Here is a 26,909-nt window from a genome sequence, read left to right on the forward strand (position 1 = left end):
ACCCAGGAGTCCTGACTCCCAGCCCCCCCTGCTCTAACCCACCAGACCCCACTCCCCTCCTGGAGAACCCAGGAGTCCTGACCCCATGTGTTGTTGGGTTGCAGGGGAGATGGCGATCCCCTATTACACGGGGCGCATGACCGACTGGATTGTGAGCGAGGATGACCCCTCAGCCTTCGTCCGGGCCATCTGGGCCATGTCCCTCATCACCGTGGGCAGGTAGGGCTGGGGTCACAGGGATGGGATCAATGTGTATGGAGCGTGGGGAGAAGAGGGGGGTCATGAGGGGTAGAGGGGAGCTGGGGTCATGGGGTGGGGGATCTGTATAACAAGATCCCTGCAGGAGTTCAGGGGCAAGTCTGGGGGGATCATGGCTGGGGTTGGGTGGGCAGGGAATTGGGGGGTAGGTCTGGGTCGATTGTGGCTGGGTTTTGGGGGGCAGGTCTGGGGGGATCGTGGCTGGGGTTGGGTGGGCGGGGAATTGGGGGCTAGGTCTGGGGGGATCATGGCTGGGGTTGGGGGGCTGGGTTTTGGGGGGCAGGTCTGGGGGGATCGTGGCTGGGGTTGGGGGGCTGGGTTTTGGGGGGCAGGTCTGGGGGGATCGTGGCTGTGCTTGGGGGGGTTGGGGGGTAGATCTCAGGCAATTCTGGCTGGATTTGGGCTGGGGTTGGGGGGGGCAGGTCTGGGGAATTGTGGGTCGGTTAGGGGGCCCAGGGAGTTGGGGGGCAGGCAGTAGCCCCAGCACTGACCACTGCCCCCCACCCCCACAGCGCGGTGACAGAGTTCGTGTCCGACTGTCTCTATAACGGCACCATGAACCGGATCCACACGCGAATCCAGAGCCGGGTCTTCAGCTCCGTCCTGCGCCAGGAGATCGGCTTCTTCCACACCAACCGCACCGGTATGGGACCCCCCCCGCCCCTGCCCCACACCGCCCCTGCCCCACACTGACCCTGCCCCACACTGACCCCACAGACCTCCCCCCCCCCCCCCGTCCTGTGCCAGGAGATCGGCTTCTTCCACACCAACCGCACCGGTACGGGACCCCCCCAACCCCACAGCGACCCCCCTTACCCCCCACCCCCCACCGATCCCACAGACACCCCCTCCCCAGGGCTCCCCCCCGTCCTGCGCCAGGAGATCGACTTCTTCCACACCAACTGCACCGGTATGGGACCCCCCCCCCACCCGCCCCACAGACCCTCCCGACCCTGCCCCACACCGACCCCACAGACACCCCCCCCCAGGGTCCTCCCCCTGCCCCAACCCATAGCCAGGCCCTGCCCCATTGTCACAAGCTCCCTACTTCCTCGCTAGGGCGCCCCACCCCCACTCCCCAACTGGCCCCTAAATACATGAGCAGGGCTGGCTGGATGGTCGGATGCGCTGTGAATGAGGGAGGGAGGGATGGAGGGATAAGCTAGGAGGGAGGGAAGGAGGGAGGGATGGATACGCTGTGAATGGGGGGGGAAGGGAGGGATAAGCTATGAGGGAGGGAAGGAGGGAGGGATGGATACGCTGTGAATGAGGGAGGGAGGAAGGGAGGGATAAGCTATGAGGGAGGGAAGGAGGGAGGGATGGATACGCTGTGAATGAGGGAGGGGGGGAGGGAGGGATAAGCTAGGAGGGAGGGAAGGAGGGAGGGATGGATACGCTGTGAATGAGGGAGGGGGGAAGGGAGGGATAAGCTAGGAGGGAGGGAAGGAGGGAGGGATGGATACGCTGTGAATGAGGGAGGGGGGGAGGGAGGGATAAGCTAGGAGGGAGGGAAGGAGGGAGGGATGGATACGCTGTGAATGAGGGAGGGGGGGAGGGAGGGATAAGCTAGGAGGGAGGGAAGGAGGGAGGGATGGATACGCTGTGAATGAGGGAGGGAGGGATGGAGGGATAAGCTAGGAGGGAGGGATGGATACGCTGTGAATGGGGGGGGGAAGGGAGGGATAAGCTATGAGGGAGGGAAGGAGGGAGGGATGGATACCCTGTGAATGAGGGAGGGGGGAAGGGAGGGATAAGCTAGGAGGGAGGGAAGGAGGGAGGGATGGATACGCTGTGAATGGGGGGGGGAAGGGAGGGATAAGCTAGGAGGGAGGGAAGGAGGGAGGGATGGATACGCTGTGAATGAGGGAGGGGGGAAGGGAGGGATAAGCTAGGAGGGAGGGAAGGAGGGAGGGATGGATACGCTGTGAATGAGGGAGGGGGGGAGGGAGGGATAAGCTAGGAGGGAGGGAAGGAGGGAGGGATGGATACGCTGTGAATGAGGGAGGGGGGGAGGGAGGGATAAGCTAGGAGGGAGGGAAGGAGGGAGGGATGGATACGCTGTGAATGAGGGAGGGGGGGAGGGAGGGATAAGCTAGGAGGGAGGGAAGGAGGGAGGGATGGATATGCTGTGAATGAGGGAGGGGGGAAGGGAGGGATAAGCTAGGAGGGAGGGAAGGAGGGAGGGATGGATACGCTATGAATGGGGGAGGGAGGAAGGGAGGGATAAGCTATGAGGGAGGGAAGGAGGGAGGGATGGATACGCTGTGAATGAGGGAGGGATGGAGGGAGTAGGAACAAGGGTGATGTGTGGCTGGACGGCCCAGGCTGGACGGGTCACTGTGGAATCGCTCCAGGATCCGTCCCCCCTTCCCCCCACTGACCCTCCCCCGCTGCCCCCCACCCAGGGGACATCACGTCGCGGGTGACGGCCGACACGGACGCCATGAGCGAGGCGCTGAGCGAGAAGCTGAACCTGCTGATGTGGTACGGGATGCGCGGAGTCTTCCTCTTCGGCCTCATGGTGCAGGTGTCGCTGCGCCTGGCGCTCTTCACCGCCGTGGGGCTGCCCCTCATCCTGCTGGTGCCCAAGTTCTCCGGGAAATTCCACCAGGTACCACGTCTCCGCCCCCCGCAACCTGCCCACAGCCCCCCACCCCGCAACCTGCCCCCAGCTCCCCGCCCTGCTCAGCCCCCTGCCCCACACCCCGCGCTGCCCCTCATCCTGCTGGTGCCCAAACTCTCCGGGAAATTCCACCAGGTACCGCCCCTCCCCACTCCCTATTATCTCCTGCCCTTCCCCCACCCCTACCATCTGCCCCCTCTGCACTGCTCCCCACTGCCCCTCCTTCCCACCCCCCATGGCAGCCTGTGGGTGCCCAGGATCCACACAGAATGGGTTAAAAACTGACTAACTGATCGGTCTCCACATGTAACTGTAAATGGGGAATCGTCATTCGGGGCGGGGGGGTTCTAGTGGGGCCCCCAGGGATCGGTGCTTGGCCCTGTGCTATTTAACATCTTTATCCATGATCTGGAAGAAAACCTACAATCCTCACTGAAAAAACAACAGGAGTCCTTGTGGCACCTTAGAGACTAACACATTTATTAGAGCATAAGCTTTTGTGGGCTACAGCCCACTTCATTGGATGCACGCAGTGAAAAATACAATAGGAAGAGATATGTACACAGAGAACATGAAACAATGGGTGTTGCCATACCAACTCTAAGGAGTGTAATCAATTAAGGTGGGCTATTATCAGCAGGAGAAAAAAAACTTCTGTAGTGATAATCAGGATGGCCCATTTCCAACAACTGACAAGGAGGTGTGAGTAACAGCAGGGGGAATAGTTCTACTTTGTGTAATGACCCATCCACTCCCAGTCTTTAGTCAGGCCTAATTTAATGGTGTCCAGTTTGCAAATTAATTCCAATTCTGCATTTTCTCGTTGGAGTCTGTTTTTGAAGTTTTTTTGTTGAATAATTGCGACTTTGAGGTCTGTTACTGAGTGACCAGGGAGGTTGAAGTGTTCGCCGACTGGTTTTTGAATGTTATGATTCCTGATGTCAGATTTGTGTCCATTAATTCTTTTGCGTAGAGACTGTCCGGTTTGGCCAATGTACATGGCAGAGGGGCATTGCTGGCACATGATGGCATATATCACATTGGTAGATGTGCAGGTGAACGAGCCCCTGATGGTATGGCTGATGTGATTAGGTCCTATGATGATGTCACTTGAATAGATATGTGGACAGAGTTGGCATCGGGGTTTGTTACAAGGATAGGTTCCTGGGGCAGTGGGTTTTGTTCAGTGATGTGTGGTTGCTGGTGAATATTTGCTTTAGGTTGGGGGGCTGTCTGTAAGCGAGGACAGGTCTGTCTCCCAAGGTCTGTGAGAGTGAGGGATCATCTTTCAGGATAGGTTGTAGATCCTTGATGATGCGCTGGAGAGGTTTTAGTTGGGGGCTGAAGGTGACGGCTAGTGGCGTTCTGTTACTTTGCTTAAATAAATGTGTTAGTCTCTAAGGTGCCACAAGGACGCCTGTTCTTTTTGCGGATACAGACTAACACGGCTGCTACTCTGAAACCTTTCCTCACTGAGAGAGTCTGCAAATGACACTCAAACTGGGGAGGGGTACAAAAGAAAGTGACGGGTCAGTGACACGGGGCAGGTCGCTTGGTAAGCCGGGTGCAGGCAAACGATCCGTGTTTTAATTCGGCTACGTGTACATGTACAGCTAGGAGCGAGGAATGCGGGCCGGACTGGGGCTCTACCCTGGGGGCAGCGACTCGGAAACAGATCTGGGGCTGGGCAGGGGGATGGAGGCGGAGGGGTGCCCAGAGCCCCCGTTCTGACCCCCCACTTCCCTCCAGAGCTTGGCACAGCGGGTGCAGGAGTCCCTGGCCAAGGCCAACGAGGTGGCGGTGGAGACCTTCCAGGCCATGCCCACGGTGCGCAGCTTCGCCAACGAGGAGGGGGCCGCCCGGCGCTACGGGCAGCGGCTGCAGGAGACCTACCGGCTCAACAGGCAGGAGGCAGCCGCCTACGCCGCCTCCATGTGGACCAACAGCGTAAGGGGGCGCCGCGGCAACGGGGGGAAGGGGTACCACGGCAACAGGGGAGAGATGCCACGGCAACGGGGGAGGGGCTGCCATGGCAAAGAGGGTGCAGAGGCAGGGGTGCAGCCAGGGGCAAGGTGCTGGCAGATGTACCAAGGGGGCAGGGGAGTGTGGTAACCCTGGGGGCACGGGGCAGGGGACACTATCCCTGGGGCAGGGGGGGGGGGCGGGGCCTGGTATCCCATGGCCGTGGCAGGGAGCAGGGGGGGCGTATGCCCAGGGTCAGACAGGAGGGGTATCTCTGGGGGATGGGGAGGTGGCAGAGGAGGCCAGGGAAGGGCAAAGGGCCCCCCCTGGGGAAGTCATGTTGGGCCCCTTCTCCCCATCAGGGTGGGGTCCCTCAGCCTTGACCAAAGCTCCGAGCCCCCATCACTCCCCCATAAGGTGGGGACCCTTGCAGAGCTCCCTGGGGTGGAGGGCAGACCCCCCCATTAACACTCAGTCCCCCCCCAGCTGTCGGGGCTGGCGCTGAAGGTGGGGATCCTGTACTACGGGGGGCGGCTGGTCACCGCCGGAGCCGTGAGCACCGGGGACCTGGTCACCTTTGTCCTCTACGAGATGCAATTCACCACGGCCGTGGAGGTGAGTGGGGGGGGGCACCTGCCTGGGGATGGAGGCTGTGGGGGAGCACACCCAGCCCTGATCTTCCATGCCCCCCAGGTGCTGCTCTGTCTGCCCCAGTGATGCGGAGTGGATGGGGGGCTGTGGGGTGAGCTCACCCAGCCTGTATCCCCCCTGCCCCCCAGGTGCTGCTCTCTGTCTACCCCAGCGTGCAGAAGGCCGTGGGCTCCTCGGAGAAGATCTTTGAGTACATGGAGCGGACGCCCCAGATCAGCTCCCCCGGGACGCTGGCCCCCCCCACCCTGCGCGGGCACCTCCAGGTGCAGGACGTCTGGTTCTCCTACCCTGGCCGGGACGACACCCCCGTGCTCAAGGTACCAGTGGGGGGACCCAGTGCAGAGTCTGGGTCAGGGGTGGGAATTCGGGGGGATCCAGAGCAGAACCAAGGATTCGGGGGGCAGTAGCTGGAGGGGTTATGGGGGGGCTGCAGGGGAGGAGGATCCGGGGGTCGGACTGGGGGGTAGTGGGGCAGAGCCACAGGGGGTAGGAGAGGATGGGGGGTATAGGGGAGGGGTGCCAGAGGGCCCAGGGCTGACGGAGGGTTGTGACAATGCGGTTCTGGCGGGACCCAACTGAGAGTGACAACTCAGGACAAATTGCTCAAACAGGGCAGTTACAGCCCAAGGCTGGGGTTTTTTCCACCTCTAAGGCAAACCAAACCAGCCAGACTAGGAGGACTTCGGTCTCACCCCACTGGCTAACCACAAGTCTCACAAGCAATCTCCTTAGACACTCCAGTTTCCCAGTATCACCACCAGTACCACTCGTTATGAGGACAAATGGTTATGAAAACCAATACCCCAGTAAAAGAAAAAGGTTCTCCTGATCCCAAAGGACCAAGCCCCAGACCCAGGTCAATATACAAATTAGATCTTACCCACAAATCACGCTGTTGCCAATCCTTTAGAATCTAAAATCTAAAGGTTTATTCATAAAAGGAAAAAGACAGAGATGAGAGTTAGAATTGGTTAAATGGAATCAATTCCATACAGTAATGGCAAAGTTCTTGGTTCAGGCTTGTAGCAGCGATGGAATAAACTGCAGGTTCAAATCAAGTCTCTGGAACATCCCCCGCTGGGATGGGTCCTCAGTCCTTTGTTCAGAGCTTCAGCTTGTAGCAAAGTTCCTCCAGAGGTAAGAAGCAGGATTGAAGACAAGATGGAGATGAGGCATCAGCCTTATATAGTCTTTTCCAGGTGTAAGAACACCTCTTTGTTCTTACTGTGGAAAATTACAGCAAAATGGAGTCTGGAGTCACATGGGCCAGTCCCTGCATACTTTGCTGAGTTACAAGGCGTATTTGCCTTCTCTCAATGGGTCCATTGTATAGCTGATGGTCCTTAATGGGCCATCAAGCAGGCTAGGCAGAGCTAACACCAGTTTGTCTGGGATGTCACCCAGAAGCATAGCATAAGTTTGAAATACAGACAGTATAGAGCCAATATTCATAACTTCAACTACAAAACTGATACACACATACAGACGGCATAATCATAACCAGTAAACTATAACCTTGTCATAGACACCTCATTTGACCCCCTTTATACAAGATCTAGGTGCCACTACAGGACCTTGGTTACAACAATGATCTATATGGTCCCAGTTTATGTCAATAACGTTACAAAGGTCCCCCCTTTCTAACCCCCCTCTCCCCCAGGGGGTGTCTCTGGAGCTGCGCCCCGGGGAGGTGACGGCGCTGGTGGGCCCGTCGGGCGCGGGGAAGACGGCGCTGGTGGCCCTGCTGGAGCGTTTCTATGAGCCCCAGTGCGGGCGCCTGCTGCTGGATGGGCGGGACCTGCGGGAGTACGAGCATCGTTATCTGCACAGCAAGGTACCCCCCTGCTGTTCCCCCCAGCTGCCCCCCGGCATCCCCTCCCCCCATCGCTACCTGCACTGCAAGGTACCCCCCTGCCGCCCCCCCCCCCCGGCATCCCCTTCCCCCATCACTACCTGCACTGCAAGGTACCCCCCTGCCGCCCCCCCACCCCCGGCATCCCCTTCCCCCATCACTACCTGCACTGCAAGGTACTGCCTTGCCGCCCCCCCTGGGCATCCCCTTCCCCCGCAAGGTTCCCCCCTGCCGCCCACCCACCTCCCCTGGCATCCCCTTCCTCCATCGCTACCTGCACCGCAAGGTACCCCCCTGCTGCCCCCCCACTACTCCCCCATCGCTACCTGCACCGCAAGGTACCCCCCTGCTGCCCCCCCCACTACTCCCCCCATCACTACTTGCACCGCAAGGTACCCCCCTACAATCCCCCACCTCCCCCGGCATTCCTTTCCCCCATCACTACCTGCACCACAAGGTACCCCTGTACCCTCCCACCCGGCTCAGGTGTCTCCACACCCCCTGGCATGTCAATGTCTGGGGCATCGCCCCACCTCCCTCCCTTCCCCCACATGGGGCAGGGATCCCAGACGTTGGGGAGTGGAAGTCCCTGGCAGCAGGATCCTCTGGGGGGGCCTTCTCCAGCCAGCCCCACACTAGGTCCCCGGGGCCCCTCAGCCTCTGTCAGCCCCCTGTTAGGTGTGGTGAGTCTGTGCGTTCTCAGCCCCTTGATCTCCCGGCCTCACCCCGGCCCCCAGGTGGCGCTGGTGAGCCAGAAGCCGGTGCTGTTCGCCCACTCGCTGCACGAGAACATCGCCTACGGTCTGGGGGGGCGCAGCCGGCAGGAGGTGACGGGGGCTGCCCGGCGCGCCAACGCCCACGGCTTCATCGCCCAGCTCAGCCACGGCTACGACACAGGTACTGAGCCCTATAGACCCCCTGGGACCCCTATACCCCTCCCCAGCACCCCAGTACCCCCCTGGGACCCCCAATCCCCCTGGGACCCCTATACCCCTCCCCCCAGCACCCCACTGGGACCCCTATACCCCTCCCCAGTACCCCCCGTGACCCCCAAGCCCCCTGTGACCCCAATACCCCTCCCCCAGTATCCCTGTGCCCCCCTGGGACCCCTATACCCCTGGGAACCCTATACCCCTCTCCCTCAGAGCCCAATATCCTCCTAGTACCCCCAACTATCTCTCCCCCAGGACCCCCACCCTCCACAGGACCCAAACACCCCCCACCTCCCACAGCTTCATCACCAGCCTGAGTCACAGCAGAGACACAGGGACAGCACCCCAATACCCTGTGGGACCCCCAAACCCTGGGGACCCAAATCCTCCCCATGGCTACTATCTGGGTACTGACTTCGGGGGGGCCCCCCGGTACCGCCCCCATACACACAGGTACTGACACTAGATCTCGTCCCTCCCTGCTCAGGCCCCCGACACCCCCACCTGCCTGGTACCCCAATACTCCCGCAGCCCCATGGCTACGACACAGGGACTGAACCCAGCCCCCCTCTTTCCCCCCTGGCCACAGTACAGGTACCAGCCCTGATCCCACCCTGTGACCCCCCCCAATAAACCCCCTAGGAACCCCAGAACCCCCTCTCCACAAGCCACGACACAGTACCCAGCCCTGCCCCAGGGTGTGTGTTGGGGGGGTGTAGCTGGGGGGGGGGCTACCCACACGCTGCACAGGGCACTGACCTCAGCTCTCCCCCCACAGACGTTGGGGAGATGGGGGGGCAGATCTCGGGGGGGCAGAGGCAGGGGGTGGCCATCGCCCGAGCCCTGCTCCGAGACCCCCGAGTGCTGATCCTGGACGACGCCACCAGCGCCCTGGACACGGAGAGTCAGCTGTGGGTGAGTGATGGGGGGGGGGCACAGGTTGGAAGTGAGGGGCAGTGGCAGGGCTGGGTGGGGGAGCCCAGGGCTAGCAGGGGGTTGTAGGTCAGGAGTGAGGGGCATTGACAGAGTCTCCATTGGCTGGGGCAGGGGTTGGGGTGGGGGGTGGCAGCTGGTGAAGGGGGGGTCCCCACACAGCCCCCCAGTCAGGCTGTTCGTTACCCCGGACGTCTGTCACTGCAGGTGGAGAAGGAGATTTACGAGGGGGCCCGGGTCGAGCGCTCGGTGCTGCTCATCGCCCATCGCCTGAGCGCCGTGGAGCGAGCCGACCGCATCCTGGTGCTGGAGGACGGGGAGATCCGGGAGCAGGGCACCCACCGGGAGCTGCTGGCGCGCCGGGGCAGCTACTGGCGCCTGGCGCAGAAACAGCTCAACGGGGACGTGGGGGGCGGCTCTGAGGAGGGGCTGGGGGCTGGGGGGCCGTGAGGCTGCCACCGCGGGGATCCTGCGGGAAGGGGGGTTCTCAGCCCCTTCTGCACGTGTGGCTCCTCCCCAGGGTAGGGGGGAGTTCTCAGAGCCCCCCCCATACGCGGCTCCTTCGCCCTGGGGAGCTGGCACAGGAGACAGGACCAGAGGGTGCGCAGGGGGCTCCGTGTGTGGACAAACCCCAGCTCCGAGACCGTCCTGCTGCAGAGAGACGGGGTCCCTCCCGAGCTGGTGGAGCCGAGCGGGGTGAATGAGGGACGGCTGGTGTTTGTCTGGTTTGTGTGTAATAAAGTGTCTGTTTTTTCATGTTTCTTGTGTGATCCTTGGTGTCTGCCCCCCCCCCCCCCCCCAGCACTGGGGCACCCCAGGGCCCGGCCTCACATCCAGGCACCTGGAACCCCCTGGGGGCAGGATCCCCCTTAGAACGTGCTGCTGTGTCCCTGCCCCCTCCCTCCCCATGTGCCCTTGGGGGGTCCCTGCCCAGGGTGGGGGGACCACCCCAGGGTGCCAAGCAGCCGGTGCCAACTCTACTGGGTCTGAGCTGGGCAATACCCCGGGCAGGGCTGGGAGCTGCGAACGCCCCGGAGCAGTGCCGGGGGGGGGGAGGTGTAAGCCGAGCCCCGCCTTGGGGGGAGGGACGACCCGCGTCAGCAGTTACCAGGCAGATCGGGCTGCACTAGGTTAGAGCTGCCCCAAACCCCGCCCCCTCGTGTGCGCCCAGCGCCGGAGCAGCGCCCCTGGGGGCGGATGGGGGCAGCGCAGGGAGGGTCACACGCCCCCCCCCCCGGCTGCTGTAGGGTGTCGCGCGGACCGGTCCGTGGCTGCTGGGAGCCCCCTTCCCCCCCCGGGGGGTCCCTGCGCCCTTCAGCGCCACATTCCCCGCTGGCTGCCCAGGGCCCCGCCCCAAGGACTTCCCCTGAACAGCCTCGGGACTGTGCCCCCCTTGGGCTCCCCCTGTGCCGCCGCCCCCAGGACCCCCCTGCGCCCTCAGCCCCTCTCCATGCGCCCCTGGAGCGTGCTGGCCCCGCTGCGCCCGTCAGTGCCCAGATGTTCCCCCCCCTAAGAGCCCCCCCGCACCCCCTGAACCCGCCAGCCCCCAACTCAGCCCTCCCCCCATCCCCCGGGACACCCCTCGCGCTCTCACCCCTCCCCAGGGCGCCCCGTGCGCTCCCCGTGCGCCCCTCCCCAGCGCTCCCCCGGGACACCCCCCGCGCTCTCATCCCCACCCCGTGCACCCCCTCCCCAGGGCTCCCCCGTGCGCCCCTTGTGCCGCCTCCCCCGGGACCCCCCTGCGCCCTCAGCCCCTTTCCAGCGCGCCCCGTGCGCGCCCCGTGCGCCCCTCTCCAGCGCGCCGTGGCCGGGCAGGGCGGGCCGGTCCCTCCCCAGCTCCGCTTTCGGTTTCTCTTCCCCGGCCCCGGCGCTCAGAGCGGGCGGGAGGCGCAGCGAGGCGGATGGCGCTGGTCGAGGTGTGCGGCCTCCCCCGGGGGGAATGGGGCTGGGCCCCCCCCGGATCTGCCGCCGCGCCCCGCGGACCGGATCACTACAGCTTCGGCCTGCGGGAGCCCGAGCTGGCCCTGCCCAGGGGGGAGCAGGTCAGTGCGGGGGGGGCACAGAGTTGGGGGGCAGGGCAGGGGCAGCACCGTGAGGGTGGGGGGCAGGGTAAGGTCACTGCCATGGGGGGCAGGGCAGTGGAGGCGGGGGACAGCGCCCGGGGGGGGGGGGTCAGAGTGAGATCAGTGCCGTGGGGGGCACAGGAGGGGGAACCATGGGGGGTGAAAGGGGGCAGAGCCCTGGCACTGGGACCCCCTGACCATCCTCCCTCTCCCCCCAGCCGGCCCAGTTCCTGCAGACGTTCTCCGCCGAGGGCCGGGACCGGGTGCGGATCCAGCTGGCACATGGCACCACCACCCTGGCCTTCAAATTCCAGCACGGGGTCGTCGTGGCCACCGACTCCCGGGCATCGGCCGGCAAATACATCTGTGAGCCCCTGCCCCGCACCAGGCCTTTCCCCTCCCTGTTCATCCGGTTGGGTCACCCCAGGGAATGGGCCGGGCAGCATCAGACACGCTAGTCTCCCTGGCGAGCCAGGCCTCACCCGGCCTTTCCAACCATGCAACCATCAGTCTATCCATCGCTCCTCCGTCCCATGTCCAGGTGACTTTCTACATCCCCCTGCACCCCCCAACATTCCCACACACCCCCTCTGCACCCCGCACACAGCCCACACCACCCCAACACCCCCTGCACCCCCTAACATTCCCACACACCCTCTGCACCCCCAACATTCCCACACACCCTCTGTACCCCGCAAACAGCCCACAGCACCCCGACACCCTCTGAGATCCCCCCACACCCCCTGACACCTCCCAACCTTCCCACACATTCCTCTGTACCCCGCAAACAGCTCACACCATCCCGACACCCCCTCACGCCCCCAACACCCCCTGCACCCCTAACATTCCCACACACCCTCTGCACACCCAACATTCCTGCAGTCCTCTGTACCCCGCAAACAGCCCACACCATCCCGACACCCCCTCACGCCCCCAACACCCCCTGCACCCCTAACATTCCCACACACCCTCTGCACACCCAACATTCCTGCAGTCCTCTGTACCCCGCAAACAGCCCACACCACCCCAACACCCTCTGAGATCCCCCCTGCACTCCCCAACATTCCTTCAGCCCAGCAACTCCCCCTTTTCCCCAGCCTGCCTGGCAGCCCCCACACTCTGCCCCCCCCCAGTAGCCCCGAGGGGTTTCCTAATTCCCCCGGGACTTGGCAAGCCCCCCCCCGCCACATATGCCCCCCCACCACTCACCCAGCTCACGATGTGCCCAGCTGCTGCGCCCAGAGAGAAACACCCACCCACGACTCCCGCCCCTCCTGAGCCCTGCGGGTGGGTCTCCGCAGCGGGGCCCCCAGTAACGTCCCTGCCTGTCTCTCCCGCAGCCACCCTGCAGTTCAACAAGGTGATCGAGATCAACCCCTACCTGCTGGGCACCATGTCGGGCAGCGCCGCCGACTGCCAGTACTGGGAGCGGCTCCTCGCCAAGCACTGCAGGTGCCCGCCCCGATGGGCCCCAGGCCCCGCTCTCAGGGAGGGCAGTGTGGGGCTGCTGGGCAGTTTGGGTGGGGGGAAGAGGGTGCAGGGGGCGTTGGGTTTGGTGGGTAGCGGGAATGTTTTGGGGTGCAGGGGGATTGGGGTGGGGTGGACTGCTTGTGGGGTGCAGCGGGGTGTGTGGGAAGGTATGGGGGTACAGAGGGCTATGGGTGTGTTATGGGGGTGCAGCAGGAATTTTGGGGTGCAGAGGGGCATGGGGGCATGTTACAGGATGCAGGGAGCTGTTAGGGGTGCAGGGGATTTGGGGGCACTGGGGGGGAGTCCTGGGTGCTCACCCCATCGGTCCCCCCCAGGCTCTACGCCCTGCGGAACAAGGAGCGGATCAGCGTCTCGGCCGCCTCCAAGCTGCTGTCGAACATGCTGTGCGAGTACCGGGGCATGGGGCTGTCCGTGGGCAGCATGATCTGCGGCTGGGACAAGAAGGTACCGGCCCTTGGCCCTGTCCTGTGACCTCCAGCCCCGTACCCCCCGCACCTCCCTCTGGGCCCCCAGCCATGCCCTCAACACCCCCCTCTGAGCCCCCAGCCCTGCACCCACCACCCCCCGAAGCTCCCAGCCCTGCCCCCAATCCCCCACCTCTGAGCCCCCCAGCCCTGCACCCCCCCCTCTGAGCCCCCAGCCCTGCCCCCAATCCCCCACCTTGAGCCCCCCAGCCCTGCACCCCCACTGAGTCCCCAGCCCTGCACCCACCCCCCCTTTGAGCCCCCAGCCCTGCCCCCAATCCCCCACCTCTGAACCCCCCCGCCCTGCACACCCCACCCCACCTCTGAGCCTCGCACACTGGGATCCTTGAGTCGGAGCTCATGACCCACATCGCTGAGCCCTTCTACAGAGAAGACCACCCCCCATCAGTGGTTTGAGCATGGGCCTGCTAAACCCAGGGTTGTGCGTTCAATCCTTGAGGGGGCCATTTAGGGATCTGGGGCAAAAATCTGCCTGGGGATTGGTCCTGCTTTGAGCAGGAGGTTGGATTAGATACCTCCTGAGGTCCCTTCCAACCCTGAGATTCTATGACTCTACCCATATCCCTAACCCCCCATCTATGAGCCCCCTCCCCACACACCCCTGACTGGCTGTCTCTGAACCCCCAACTCTCTGCAGCCCCCCTGACTGTCTCTCCCCACAGGGCCCCGGGCTGTACTACGTGGACGATAATGGGGCGCGTCTCTCCGGCCCCATGTTCTCCACGGGCAGCGGGAACACCTACGCCTATGGGGTGATGGACAGCGGGTACCGGCCCGACCTCAGCGTGGAGGAGGCATACGACTTGGGGCGCCGCGCCATCTCCTATGCCACCCACCGCGATGCCTACTCCGGGGGCGTCGTCAACAGTAAGGAGACCAGAGGCTGGGGGGGGCCCTAGGGGTGATTACCCTGGGCTGCTGTCCCCAATACCTGGGTCCCATTCCCTCAACCCTTGGGGGTGAGCACCCTGCACTGCCCTCCCGGATGCCTGGGTCCCATCCCCTCACACCAAAGGGGTGGGAGCTCAGCTCGGTCTTCCTGGACACCTGGGTCCCGTCCCCTCACACCAAAGGGGTGGGAGCTCAGCTCGGCCATCCTGGACACCTGGGTCCCATCCCGTCACTCTCCGGATCCTGGAAGGCTGGTGCACGGCCCTTCATTGTCGTCTCTGATGCCTGGGCTCCCTCCCCATCCTGGTCTCTGCCCCCCCTCCCCGGGGCTGGTGCTACCACTCACTCTCACTGCCCCTCGCTCTCCCTGTCCTCCCCCCAGTGTATCACATGAAGGAGGACGGCTGGATCCGTGTCGGACGGACGGACGTCAGTGACCTGCTGCACCAGTACACGGACGCCAAGCAGTGAGATGGGAACGGACCTGACACCCTGCACTCAGGGACCAGCGAGACTCAGGGCTGCAGCGAAGGGGGGGGGGGGGCCCGTGGGCATGACGGGGGGGGTCAGTGAAACGAGTTTCTGTGTGTGACAGAATAAAGTGAAGTGGTGAAAAGTGCGGCTGCTGGTGTCGATTTAATGGCGTTTCCCTGCAGCGCAGGGGAGGGAGAGTCATACAGGGCAGCTGGGGGGTCTGATGGGGGGGACGGGGGGCTGGTTCCAGGGATGAAGCTGTGGGGGAGCCACAGGAATTCAGGGGTGTTTAATGCAGCTTTGGAAATCCAGGAACTAGCCCACACACAGCTCTGCCGGTGCCCCTCACTCCCGACCCGCAGCCCCTGCCAGCCCAGCCCTGCCCCGCCCAGCTCTGCCGGTGCCCCTCACTCCCGACCCGCAGCCCCCTGCCAGCCCAGCCCTGCCCCCCAGCTCTGCCGGTGCCCCTCACTCCCGACCCGCAGCCCCCTGCCAGCCCAGCCCTGCCCGCCCAGCTCTGCCGGTGCCCCTCACTCCCGACCCGCAGCCCCGCTATACTATCTACACTGGCGATTTCAGTGCAGGGACCCTGGGGAGCAGAGCCCCATTCACCACGCTGGGGGCTGCTGATGGATTTCACAGCAGGCGAAGGTTCGAAGCGGAGTCTCTCAGTGACACCCTCCCTCGGGTGTCTTTAACCTGGGGAGATTCGGCCTCCTTCTACCCCCAAACTCCCCCTGTAATCGGAGACTCCCAGAGCTGCACAGTCTGGCCTGAGGATGACACGGGGATTCCCCTGCCATGTCATATAATGTCTGGATTGACCTGCCCTGCCCGACAGGCCTGGGAACCCGGGGAACTCCGGTGGGATCTGATTCCATGTCCAGGACTAAGGCAGCCACACGATCAGAGAGTAAAATATACATCCCCAGGTGGGGGGCGATACTGCAGCGATGGGAGCAGACCGAATGTCTAGAGAGAGAGACTGGGAGCCAGGCTGGGTGGATTCGATGGAAGGGGCTGTCCGGGGACAGCGGGATAGATCACATGTGGGGGAAACATCACCCCAGTGCACCAAGTCAAACCCCATGAGAACAAACCTGTGCTACCATCGAGTGGTTTGCAGTTGTGCAGAGTTTTAAAAATTACACCTGTATTTGAATGGCCCAAAAGTCTCTTGCTTCAACCCAGCCCAGACACCGGAATCTGAAGCTTCGATTTGCACCACAAAGGGGGGGTGTAAAATCTGGGTTTATTCACGCTGGCTCCTTGGTTAACATTTCTCGTCAACATTCAAAGCTGCACTGGCGCTCATGGGCCAGTCTATTCGCTCCGGCTTTTGTTTGTTATTTGTAGTAGTTTACCTTTAACACAGCACTGTCCTGTACTGGTGTGTGTGTGTGGGGGGGGTGTCTGGTTCCAGCTGAGGTGTGTGGCTGACTGGTCAGTTTGTGACTCTGAGGTTCTGCTGTAGATCTGATACAGGAGCTGTGATGGTTCTTACAGTAGATACAGACCCCGGTAGTACTGGCTTGTGGTGTTTTGGTTTTAGGGGAGGGGGGCTGGAATTCAATATAGTCTCAACTTTGCCCTTGTTCTGTTTAATGTTGTGCTCAATGCCCGAGGCAGGTCAGGGGGCCCAGGTGCCTGGGGAGGGGTGGCTGGAGAATCTCCACAATGCCCCCTATTCCCGTGGAGACCCCTCTCCCCGGTTCCCGGCCCCCGGGCAGCGCTGTGGGTGAGTCACCTCGGGGCTGGATGGGATTTCCACCTCTCCAACCCCCTCCCTGTGTGAGGAGCCCCCGGCCTGTTCCCAGCCCCACAGTCACCCCGGGGGCTCTGGCCCCCTTCACACCCCATGGCACAGAGCTGGGGAAAGTCCCCCGGAGGCCTGTTTGCCCAGAGCCCAGGTCCCTGCCCTGCAGCGCTCCAGGCCTTGGCCCTGAACCCAGAGTGGGGGCTGAGTCCCATGGCACGGGGTGGGGGGGGCTCAGGGGATGGGAATCCCGGCTGGTTGGGTCTGTGCTGGGAGCTGAGCCGCAGGGACTGGGGGCCGGGACACGTGCAGGGACCGGGCGCTGCTGTATCTGGGGTCTCCGGCCCCCGGAGCTGAGCTGACGTAGGGGGTGGGGATGTGTCTGGGTGCAGGGAGCTGAGCTGGGGATGGGGCCGGGGGCCGGGACAGGTGCATGGGCCGGGGATGGGGTTGGGGTTGGGGATGGGGACGGGGGACGGGGATGGGGTTGGGATTGGGGCCGGGACAGGTGCACAGGCCGGGCGCTGCTGTATCTGGTACCTGGGGCGGGGCGGGGCGGGGCGGAGCTGGGTGGGGGGTGCAGGGAGCTGAGCTGGGGATGGGGCCGGGGGCCGGGGGCCGGGACAGGTGCACGGGGCCGGGGATGGGGCCGGGGATGGAGATGGGGCCGGGACACGTGCACGGACCGGGCGTTGCTGTATCTCGGGTCTCCGGCCCCCGGAGCAGCCCAGAGGCGGCGGTCGGTGCAGCCCGGGCTCCCCCTGGCGGCCGCAGCCGGTAGCAGCAGCGGGCGGGGCCCGGCCCGGGAATCCCCCGAAAGCGAAACCGGGCGGGCTCGGCGGGGTCCGGCGCTGCCGCCCCGGGAGAAGGAGCCGGAGCCGGAGCCGGAGCTGCAGGTACCGGGCCGGGGCAGGGGGCGGGGAGCAGCCAGGGGGTGCCGGGGGCTGGTGCATTGGCCGGGGGGCACTGGGGAGGAGGGGACGCGGGGGGGCAGGCGCTCAGAGGCACTGGTAGGGCGGGCAGGGTAGGGCCGGCAGCGGCGGCGGGGTTTCGGCGGGCGGGGGGGGGCGTTTATTGGGTTTTATTCTAAGTTCCCCTGGATTCCCTCCCCAGGCGGCGCGTCCCCAGTTTGTTACTGGTGCAGGTGGGGGCGGTCCCCCCAGCCTGACTGGTGCGTACTGGGCTGGACAAAGGTTGGAGATTAGGGGTCAGGTTGGGCTGGGGGATGGGGGGCGGATGGGGGCAGCGGGTGAGGGCTGGGAATACAGGGGTGGGCGTCACTCAGCATTTGGGGGGTGCGGGTTAGGGGCTGGATTGTGGGGAGCCCTGGGGTGGATCAGGGGGTGGATTGGGATGTAGGGCAGATAGGGATGGGGATGAATTGGGGGCAAGCTGGAAATTGGGGGGCTGAGGGACATGGGGGGTCAGTCGGTGCACGGACCCCTGGATTAACTGCTCCTCTCTGCTCTCTCTCCGCAGGCCCTGTCGCCGCCATGGCGCTGCCCCTCACCCTGCGTCTGGGCTGCCCCCTGCTGCTCTGCGACCTGGCCCTGTGGGCCCTGCTGGGCTGGGGCGCCCCCTCGCTGGCCCCCCTGGGGCTGCCAGTCACCTGGCTGGAGGCTGCTGTGCGTTTCCTAGGGCTCTGGGGGGCCTGGGGGCTGCTGGCCCCGGATCGGCCCCGCCTGTCCCCCCCCAGGGCCCTGGCTGCGCTGTGCCTGCTGCCCCCCCTGTACCTCACCCTGCGGCGCTGCCTGCCCCTGCCCGACGTGCCCCCCACCCTGCTGGCCGGCGCCCCCTGGGCCTGGCTTCTGCTGAGCTATGGGGCAGTGGGGCTGGCCCAGCTCACCTGGGGGGCCCTGGGGCAGGAGGACAGGGCTGGGGGGCCCGGAGCTGAGGACACAGAACGGGAGTCCAGGGCCATCCTGCGCCGGCTGGTGGGGCTCTCCCGGCCTGACGTGCCCGTCCTGTCCGGGGCCTTCGTCTTCCTCACCCTGGCTGTGATCGGTGAGTGGGGCAGGGAGGGGCACGGACCCCCGGGATGGGAATTCCAGGGGGCAGGATGCCCAGACCCCCCCCCCGATGGGATATGTGGGCCAGGAGCTGGACGGGCCCAGTGGTATGATACAGGGTGATGGGGGGAAGGGGGAGAGACCTTGTTTTCTCTGGGCCTCTGGTCCCTCCAATGCTGCCCGTGTCTCTGTGGCAGGTGAGACCTTCATCCCTTACTACACGGGGCGCGTCATCGACATCCTGGGCAGCGCCTACGACCCTGACGCCTTCTCCACTGCCATCGGCCTCATGTGCCTGGCCTCCTTCGGCAGGTGAGACCCCCTAGCCCCGGGATGAGCCCCCCCTCACGGGGCCTTCAGTCCCGGGGGGAGCCCTCCAGTGCCCCTCACAGGACCCCCAGCCCTGGAGAAAGTCCCCCAGGGCCCGTATGGGACTTCCTAGCCCTGGAGAGACCCCCCAGGCCTTGCACTGCGCTCTTGAAGGGACCTGCGTCCTGGGGGGCGATTTCCCCCCCATCACCCCACACAGCTCCCAACAGAGGGGGACGTGCGATGGGTTACAGGATAACCCTTTAGCAGAATGAACATGTGTCTGTCTGTCCCCCAGCTCCCTGGCCGCCGGCTGCCGCGGGGGGCTCTTCATGTTCACGCTGTCCCGGCTCAACATCCGCATCCGCCAACTCCTCTTCTCCTCCCTGGTGCACCAGGACCTGGCTTTTTTCCAGCAGGTCAAAACAGGTGGGTCCCAAACCCTCCCCTGCAGCACCCCCGGCATCCCCTCCCCCCAGCTTCCCCCTCCACTGGCATCCCCTCCCCCACAGCACCCTCTGGTGTCCCCTACCTCAAGCTCCCCCCAACTGGCACTTGCTCCCCTCCCAGTGCACCCCCAACCCCCACGTCCCCTCATCTCCCCCCACAGGTATCTGCTCCCTCTCACCCCCCATCTGCTCCTCCCTTCATTCCCCCACATCTGGCTCCCTGCAGCCCCCACCCCCACAGAGTTGGGGACCCCTCTCCGGGCAGATCCATGTCTCACCGTGTCTCCCCTCCCGCCCCCCCAGGGGACCTGACCTCGCGCCTCTCCAAGGACACCACCATGATGAGCCGCTCGGTGCCAGCCAACGCCAACATCTTCCTGCGCAGCCTGGTGAAGGCGCTGGGGCTGTACGGCTTCATGCTGGGGCTCTCCTGGCGCCTGACGCTGCTCACGCTTATCGAGATGCCCCTCACCATGGCTGCTGAGAAGGTCTATGATGCCCGCCACCAGGTACAGGTCTGGGGAGACCCCCCCCTTACCCTCCTGATCCTGGGGAGACGTCCCCCTCCCAGGATCTGGTGTCCAAGACCCCCAGGGCAGGGGACCAGTCCCTTTATGAAGTTCCCCTCTCTGATCCCAGAGAGGGTCGCCCTCCAGTGGGGTGTTTCTGGAGGGTCTCGCAGGGCTGTTCTCCCCCAGTGCTGTTACTGGATCTGGGGGGCAAGTTAGACCCCAGGCTGGTTAGTCTGCAAGTGACACCGTAATGGGGGTGGTGGGTCCTGATGGGGACGGTCAGTCACACACCGCGAGCGGGGTCCTTGGTGAGCTGGGCCCATTCAAACCGAACTGTGAGCTCCCTGGGGCAGGGCCCATCTTTCCGTGCTGTGTTTGTACAGTGCCTAGCGCAGTGGGCATCGGGCCAGGACGGCTGCAGGGCCCTATTGTAATACAGATCACACAGCCAAGTGCCCGGTCAGACACCGCGGAGCCAGCGATACGGGTCACCCTTGCTTGGGCTGGGGGCTCCGTCCTAGGAAGCAGTGACTGGGCAGGAGAGAGAGGTCACGTGGGATGAGCAGCTCTGTGTGATGCTGTGGTTAGAGGGCAGACATGACCCTGGGCTGTATAAAGCTGCCTTGTAATGTGGAGACTCCAGGAGCTCCGGCTGAGATGTTTAAAGGTATTTAGGTGTCACTGCACTCAGCCCTGCAAGGCCTGCTTGATTTAGGAGCTTGTCTCATTTTCAAAAGGGGTTTAGGCACTTGGGAGCCCAAATCCCCTTGATTGTGCTGTCACGGAGTGTGGGGACACACAAGGCCCTGCACCCCCGGCTTCCTGCGATTCACCATGACTCTCAGCCAGCCAGTAAAGCAGAAGGTTTATTTGGATGACAGGAATACAGTCCAAGATAGGTCTTGCAGACACATACAACAGGGACCCCCTCAGTTAGGTCCAGCTTGGGGTCCTCGGGCGCCCCAGCCCCTTGGGGGGTCAGAGCCCCGTCTGCCTCCCAGCCATGTCCCCAGCCAGCTCCTGAAACTCTCCCTTCAGCGACCCCTCCCACAGGCTTTGTTCAGTTTCCCGGGCCAAGGTGTCACCTGGCCTCCAACTCCTTCCTCGGTTCTCATGTTACACGCTCAGGTATTCTCCCTCGGTCAGTCTCCCATCCCCCAATGCAGACTATCCCAGTGTGACGGAGCAGGGCAGATTTGACCTGGGAATGTTGCAGGGGGGTTGCAATGGGGATGTGGGACTTCCCTTGAAGGAAGCTACCTGAGCTGTAACCTGAGCCAGGAACGGGGGTGGGGAGAATTAACACCTTCTGCCCGGGAGACTGAACAAAGGAGAGGAGCAGCGGGAGGGGCTGAGAGTTTAGTTTCGGTTGGGGCTGGGTGGTGCAACGCAGGGAACCCCAAGCTGGGGTCTAAGCTCCCTGAGCCCCCCAGAGGGACCTAATTGAGGGGGTCCGGTCGTACCTACACGCTCTGCTTGAGACTGTGTTCCTGTCCTTAAATAAACCTTCTGCTTTACTGGCTGGCTGAGAGTCACAGTGAATCTCGGGAAGAGGGGTGCAGGGCCCTAACTCCCCCACAATCCGCAACAACTGGTGGCAGCGGCGGGATCTACTGCACCCCGTGGACGGCGCTTCCTCGGCGCTTCCTGCAGTAAGTGACTGGGGAGCAGTAAAACGAAGGGGGATTGACGGGGACCAGGCGTGCTGAAGAGTGAGAGAGAGACGGTTATTACCCCTGGGAGTGTGTGACCAGCGAGAAGGACTTTTGCAGTAACAGGGTCCCCCGAGGGGATCGCAGCGAGTGGTCCCAGGGGCGGAGGAGTCTGCAGCTCGACCCTGGCAGAGAGGCGGTGACCTCGAGAAGGGCTGGCACACTAGGGGTCCCCCTGGGAACTGTGGGGAGCTGTGAGCACACAGGCCGGTGAGTGGGCAGCAGGAAGATGTATGCCAAGCGGCTTAAGAGCGACCTGGTGGAGCTGTGCAAGCAGAGGCGGCTGCGCATTGGGAGGCTCACCAAAGAACAGCTCATTGCCCAGCTGGAGGCGGAAGATCGCGCGAATGAACTGATCCCTGTGTCTCAGGGAAGCAGCCTGGCAAATGCAGCGCAGGCACCAGTGTCTGTCCCAGCTGGGAGTGGTCAGCCGGCTGCTGAGGGCTTCCCGAGACCCCTCCTTCCTATGCCTAGGGGAAGGGTGGGGAGGAGCCCAGCAAATACCGAGGGCGCCGTGACCCCCCCGGCCAGCAGGGGATCCCCCCGGCGAAGCCCGCCGGCCAGCAGAGGATCCTCCCGGCGACGTTCGGCATCCGGGGAGCGGAATTGGCTGGAATGGGAGAAAGAGCTAAAACTGAGAGAGCTGGAGGATCGTGAACAACAGAGACAGCATGAACGGGAGGAGAAAGAGAGACAGCATCAGCGTGAACGGGAGGAGAAAGAGAGACAGCGTCAGCATGAACGGGAGGAGAAAGAGAGACAGCATCAGCGTGAACGGGAGGAGAAAGAGAGACAGCATCAGCGTGAAGAGAGACAGAGACAGCATGAACGGGAGGAGAATGAGAGACAGCGTCAGCATGACCTGGAACTGGCGAGATTGAAGGGCAGCGAACCCCCGGCTGCGGTGAGTGAGGGGGGACCCAGGACTGCACGGAGCTTTGATAAGTGCATCATGGCCCCATACAAGGAGGGGGAGGACATGGATGACTTCCTGGAGGCCTTTGAGACGGCCTGCGAGCTGCACCGGGTGGATCCCGCGGACAGACTCCGGGTCCTTACCCCCTTACTGGACCCCAAATCCGTGGCATTGTACCGCCAACTGGGAGAGGCAGAGAAAGGGGACTACGAACTATTCAAAAAGGCCCTGCTACGTGAGTTTGGGCTGACTCCTGAGATGTACCGGGAAAGGTTCCGGAGTCAAGATAAAACCCCTGAGATCTCATATCTGCAACTAGCCGTCCGCATGGAAAGATACGCCAGCAAGTGGGCTGGTGGGGCCCAGACGAAGGAGGACCTGATTAAACTGCTGGTACTGGAGCAACTGTATGAGCGGTGCCCATCCGACCTGAGGCTGTGGTTGGTGGACAGAAAGCCAGAGAACCCGCGACACGCCGGGCAGCTGGCTGATGAGTTTGTAAAGAGCCGGTCAGGGGGTGGCAGGGAGGAGCCCCAAAGGAACAGGCCCGCCGCGATGCAGAGAGAGAGTCACCCTGGGACCTCCCAAAGGGGGAATATGGGGAATCCCCTCCCACGGGGAAGGCCCAGCATCAGGGACAACCGACCGGCTCGAGGGGACCCACGGGACCTGAGCTGCTATTACTGCGGCCGAAGAGGCCACGTTCGGGCCCAGTGCCCCAAGCTCAAGGACAGACTGAGCAGACCGAACCCGCACCGGGTTAACTTGGTAGAGGCCCAGACGGACGAGGGGCAGGCTTCCCACGCAAGAGGGGCTGGCAGCTTATCAACTGCTCAAGAGAGAGAAGGGCCCCCGGCCAGCTTCTCTGGGGGGCCAGATGCTCCGGACTCAAAGTTCTCCATTTACAGGGTTGGCGCGGGGCTGTCCCTGCGGAGCGAGTGCCTTGTTCCCCTGGAGGTGGATGGGAAGAAAGTTTATGGATACTGGGACACGGGCGCAGAGGTGACACTGGCCCGGCCCGAGGTGGTGGCCCCAGATCGGATGGTGCCCAACACCTTCCTGACCCTGACCGGGGTGGGCGGGACCCCATTCAAGGTTCCCGTAGCGAGGGTACACCTGAAATGGGGGGCCAAGGAGGGCCCCAAGGACGTGGGAGTGCACCACCATTTGCCCACTGAGGTGTTGATGGGGGGGGACCTAGAGGACTGGCCAAGCAGCCCCCAGACTGCCTTAGTCGTGACCCGTAGCCAGAGCCGGCGAGGGGCACTACGCCCTGACCTTGGGAAGGATGTCCCACCGGAGGCAGCGAACCCTTCCCGGGTGGGGAGGGAACACCCAAGGACAGGCCGCGGGGTGGCTGGGGCTTCCGACCCAGCCGACGAGAGGGAGCAGGCCCCCATCCCTTCCCCAGCCGCCGAGTTCCAGGCCGAGTTGCAGAAGGACCCCTCCCTGCGGAAGCTAAGGGGCCTGGCTGACCTCAGTGTGGTACAGACCATGAGGAGAGGATGCAAGGAGAGGTTCCTGTGGGAGAAGGGGTTCCTGTACCGAGAGTGGGCTCCCCCGGGGGAAGTGGAGTCGTGGGGGATCAGGAGGCAGCTGGTGGTTCCCCAGAAGTTTCGCCACAAGCTACTGTACCTGGCCCATGACATCCCTCTCGCAGGGCACCAGGGGATCCGGCGCACCAGGCAGAGGCTGCTACAGAACTTTTACTGGCCCGGGGTCTTCACCAACGTCCGGCAGTACTGCCGATCCTGTGACCCCTGCCAGAGGGTGGGGAAGGCCCGGGACAAGGGGAAGGCAGCATTGAGACCTTTGCCCATCATAGAGGAGCCTTTCCAGAAGGTGGCCATGGACATAGTGGGACCTCTCAGCAAGACGACCCGGTCTGGGAAGAAATACATCCTGGTGGTGGTCGATTTCGCCACCCGCTACCCCGAGGCAGTGCCCTTATCGTCCATTGAAGCAGACACTGTGGCGGATGCGCTGCTGACCATTTTCAGCCGAGTGGGGTTCCCCAAGGAAGTCTTGACGGACCAAGGGTCCAACTTCATGTCGGCCCTACTCCGGTGCTTGTGGGAGAGATGTGGGGTCCGGCACAACTGGGCCTCAGCATATCACCCCCAATCCAACGGGCTGGTGGAGAGGTTCAATGGGACGCTAAAAATGATGCTGAAAACATTTATGAATCAGCACCCGCAGGACTGGGACAAGTACTTACCTCACCTGCTGTTTGCGTACAGGGAGGTACCCCAGGAGTCTACCGGGTTTTCGCCTTTCGAACTGCTATATGGAAGGCGGGTAAGGGGGCCCCTGGACCTGATGAGAGACGAATGGGAGGGGAAGGCCACTCCTGACGGAGAGTCGGTGGTGGAGTATGTCCTGACCTTCCGGGAACGACTTGCCGAGCTCATGGGCCTGGCCAGGGAGAATCTGGCCAGAGCCCAGAGGAAGCAGAAGGTCTGGTATGACCGCACAGCACGGGCCCGCACCTTCGCCACTGGGGATCAGGTGATGGTCCTCATCCCCGTGAGGAAAAACAAACTCCAGGCCGCCTGGGAAGGGCCCTTCAAGGTTGTCAAGCAACTAAACGAGGTAAACTATGTGGTGGAGCTGTCGAACCGGGCACACCACCACCGGGTGTACCATGTGAATATGATGAAGCCATATTATGACAGGGGGAATATGGTGTTGGCCGTGTGTGGACAGTGGGAGGGGCAGGGAGATGACCCTTTAGTAGATCTATTCCCTGGGACAAGAGTTGGCTTCCCCCTGGAAGCAATTCCTCTCTCTGATCGGCTAACCCCTGCCCAGCGAGCTGAGATCGGAGGGGTGCTGCATCTGTACCAGCAGCTGTTTTCCAACCAGCCTGGACGCACTAATCTGACTGTCCACCGGGTGCAGACAGGATCGCACCCGCCTATAAAATGCTCCCCCTTCCGAGCCACAGGGAAAACTGCTCAGGACCTGGAAAGAGAGGTCAATGACATGCTGGCTTTGGGGGTGATCCAGCCGTCTTCCAGCCCTTGGGCCTCGCCGGTGGTGCTGGTCCCCAAAAAGGACGGGTCGATCCGGTTCTGTGTGGACTATCGGAAGCTCAATGCCATCACTGTAGCCGATGCCTACCCCATGCCCAGGCCGGACGAGCTCCTAGACAAGCTGGGAGGTGCTCGGTACCTTACCACCATGGATCTTACAAAGGGCTATTGGCAAGTGCCGCTGGATGCAGATGCCAGGCTGAAATCGGCCTTTGTCACCCCTCTGGGGCTCTATGAGTTCCTGACCCTGCCCTTCGGCCTCAAGGGAGCGCCGGCCACCTTCCAGCGCCTGGTGGATCAGCTACTGAGGGGGATGGAGAGTTTTGCCGTGGCGTATATCGATGACATCTGTGTCTTTAGCCAGACCTGGGAGGACCACATATCCCAGGTTAGACAAGTGCTGGACCGACTCCAGAAGGCTGGGCTGACCGTAAAACCGGAGAAGTGCAAGGTGGGGATGGCTGAGGTATCCTACCTAGGCCACCGGGTGGGAAGTGGCTGCCTAAAGCCGGAACCAGCCAAAGTGGAGGTGATCAGAGACTGGCCCGCTCCTCAAACCAAAAAGCAGGTCCAAGCCTTTATTGGGATGGCAGGGTACTATCGGAGGTTCGTGCCCCACTTTAGCGCCATAGCCGCCCCCATCACTGAGCTGTGCAAGAAGGGGAAGCCAGACAAAGTGGTCTGGACCGAGGAGTGCCAGGAGGCTCTCCGGGCGCTGAAGGAGGCTCTGGTCAGTGGCCCAGTTCTGGCAAACCCAGACTTTGACAAGCCCTTTATGGTGTTCACCGACGCCTCAGACACAGGACTGGGGGCGGTGTTAATGCAGGAGGATGAAAAGGGGGAGAGACACCCCATCGTGTACCTGAGCAAGAAGTTGCTACCCCGGGAGCAGAACTACGCGGCCATCGAGAAGGAATGCCTGGCCATGGTGTGGGCCCTCAAGAAACTAGAGCCATATCTCTTTGGGCGTCACTTCACCGTGCACACCGACCACTCTCCCCTGACCTGGCTGCACCAGATGAAAGGAGCCAACGCCAAGCTCCTGAGATGGAGCCTGCTCCTGCAGGATTATGACATGGACGTGGTCCATGTGAAGGGACGTGACAACCTGATAGCGGACGCGTTGTCCCGGAGAGGGAGCCCTGAACTTCCCCAGGTCACTGGTCAGAGTGACCTCGCTCAGTTCAGTCTCGAAGGGGGGAGAGATGTGACGGAGCAGGGCAGATTTGACCTGGGAATGTTGCAGGGGGGTTGCAATGGGGATGTGGGACTTCCCTTGAAGGAAGCTACCTGAGCTGTAACCTGAGCCAGGAACGGGGGTGGGGAGAATTAACACCTTCTGCCCGGGAGACTGAACAAAGGAGAGGAGCAGCGGGAGGGGCTGAGAGTTTAGTTTCGGTTGGGGCTGGGTGGTGCAACGCAGGGAACCCCAAGCTGGGGTCTAAGCTCCCTGAGCCCCCCAGAGGGACCTAATTGAGGGGGTCCGGTCGTACCTACACGCTCTGCTTGAGACTGTGTTCCTGTCCTTAAATAAACCTTCTGCTTTACTGGCTGGCTGAGAGTCACAGTGAATCTCGGGAAGAGGGGTGCAGGGCC

At 63.0% G+C, this 26,909-nt stretch overlaps 2 protein-coding genes across 2 annotated transcripts in view; both read left to right on the top strand.

Moving 5' to 3' along the window:
• Window positions 1-26,909, top strand: part of LOC128847420 (uncharacterized) — a 46,541-nt gene that overhangs the window by 1,490 nt on the left and 18,142 nt on the right. Inside the window, exons 2-23 of the mRNA XM_054046805.1 lie at window positions 105-219; window positions 771-901; window positions 2,664-2,869; window positions 4,631-4,828; window positions 5,330-5,458; window positions 5,623-5,811; window positions 7,155-7,328; window positions 8,084-8,243; window positions 9,057-9,193; window positions 9,419-9,657; window positions 10,634-10,700; window positions 11,493-11,640; window positions 12,615-12,726; window positions 13,080-13,209; window positions 13,913-14,117; window positions 14,524-14,608; window positions 16,245-16,353; window positions 17,153-17,267; window positions 17,851-18,375; window positions 18,578-18,692; window positions 18,988-19,118; window positions 19,442-19,647. Coding sequence (XP_053902780.1) covers window positions 105-219; window positions 771-901; window positions 2,664-2,869; window positions 4,631-4,828; window positions 5,330-5,458; window positions 5,623-5,811; window positions 7,155-7,328; window positions 8,084-8,243; window positions 9,057-9,193; window positions 9,419-9,657; window positions 10,634-10,700; window positions 11,493-11,640; window positions 12,615-12,726; window positions 13,080-13,209; window positions 13,913-14,117; window positions 14,524-14,608; window positions 16,245-16,353; window positions 17,153-17,267; window positions 17,851-18,375; window positions 18,578-18,692; window positions 18,988-19,118; window positions 19,442-19,647 — 3,626 coding nt within the window. The remainder of the gene's footprint in view (window positions 1-104; window positions 220-770; window positions 902-2,663; window positions 2,870-4,630; window positions 4,829-5,329; window positions 5,459-5,622; window positions 5,812-7,154; window positions 7,329-8,083; window positions 8,244-9,056; window positions 9,194-9,418; window positions 9,658-10,633; window positions 10,701-11,492; window positions 11,641-12,614; window positions 12,727-13,079; window positions 13,210-13,912; window positions 14,118-14,523; window positions 14,609-16,244; window positions 16,354-17,152; window positions 17,268-17,850; window positions 18,376-18,577; window positions 18,693-18,987; window positions 19,119-19,441; window positions 19,648-26,909) is intronic.
• Window positions 11,040-14,675, top strand: PSMB8 (proteasome 20S subunit beta 8). Its single transcript, XM_054047098.1, has 6 exons — window positions 11,040-11,253; window positions 11,493-11,640; window positions 12,615-12,726; window positions 13,080-13,209; window positions 13,913-14,117; window positions 14,524-14,675. Exons 1-6 carry the CDS (start codon window positions 11,113-11,115, stop codon window positions 14,610-14,612), a joined length of 825 nt encoding a protein of 274 aa, XP_053903073.1. The 5' UTR covers window positions 11,040-11,112; the 3' UTR covers window positions 14,613-14,675.

Source organism: Malaclemys terrapin, chromosome 13 (genome assembly GCF_027887155.1).
Source record: "Malaclemys terrapin pileata isolate rMalTer1 chromosome 13, rMalTer1.hap1, whole genome shotgun sequence".
Taxonomy (NCBI): Eukaryota; Metazoa; Chordata; order Testudines; family Emydidae; genus Malaclemys; species Malaclemys terrapin.

Coding starts and splice junctions, on each gene's coding strand:
- PSMB8 (XM_054047098.1), top strand. CDS start 11,113: ATGGCGCTGGTCGAGGTGTGCGGCCTCCCCCGGGGGGAATGGGGCTGG. Junction 11,254..11,492: donor CCCTGCCCAGGGGGGAGCAG/GTCAGTGCGGGG, acceptor CTCTCCCCCCAG/CCGGCCCAGTTCCTGCAGAC. Junction 14,118..14,523: donor CTCCGGGGGCGTCGTCAACA/GTAAGGAGACCA, acceptor TCCTCCCCCCAG/TGTATCACATGAAGGAGGAC.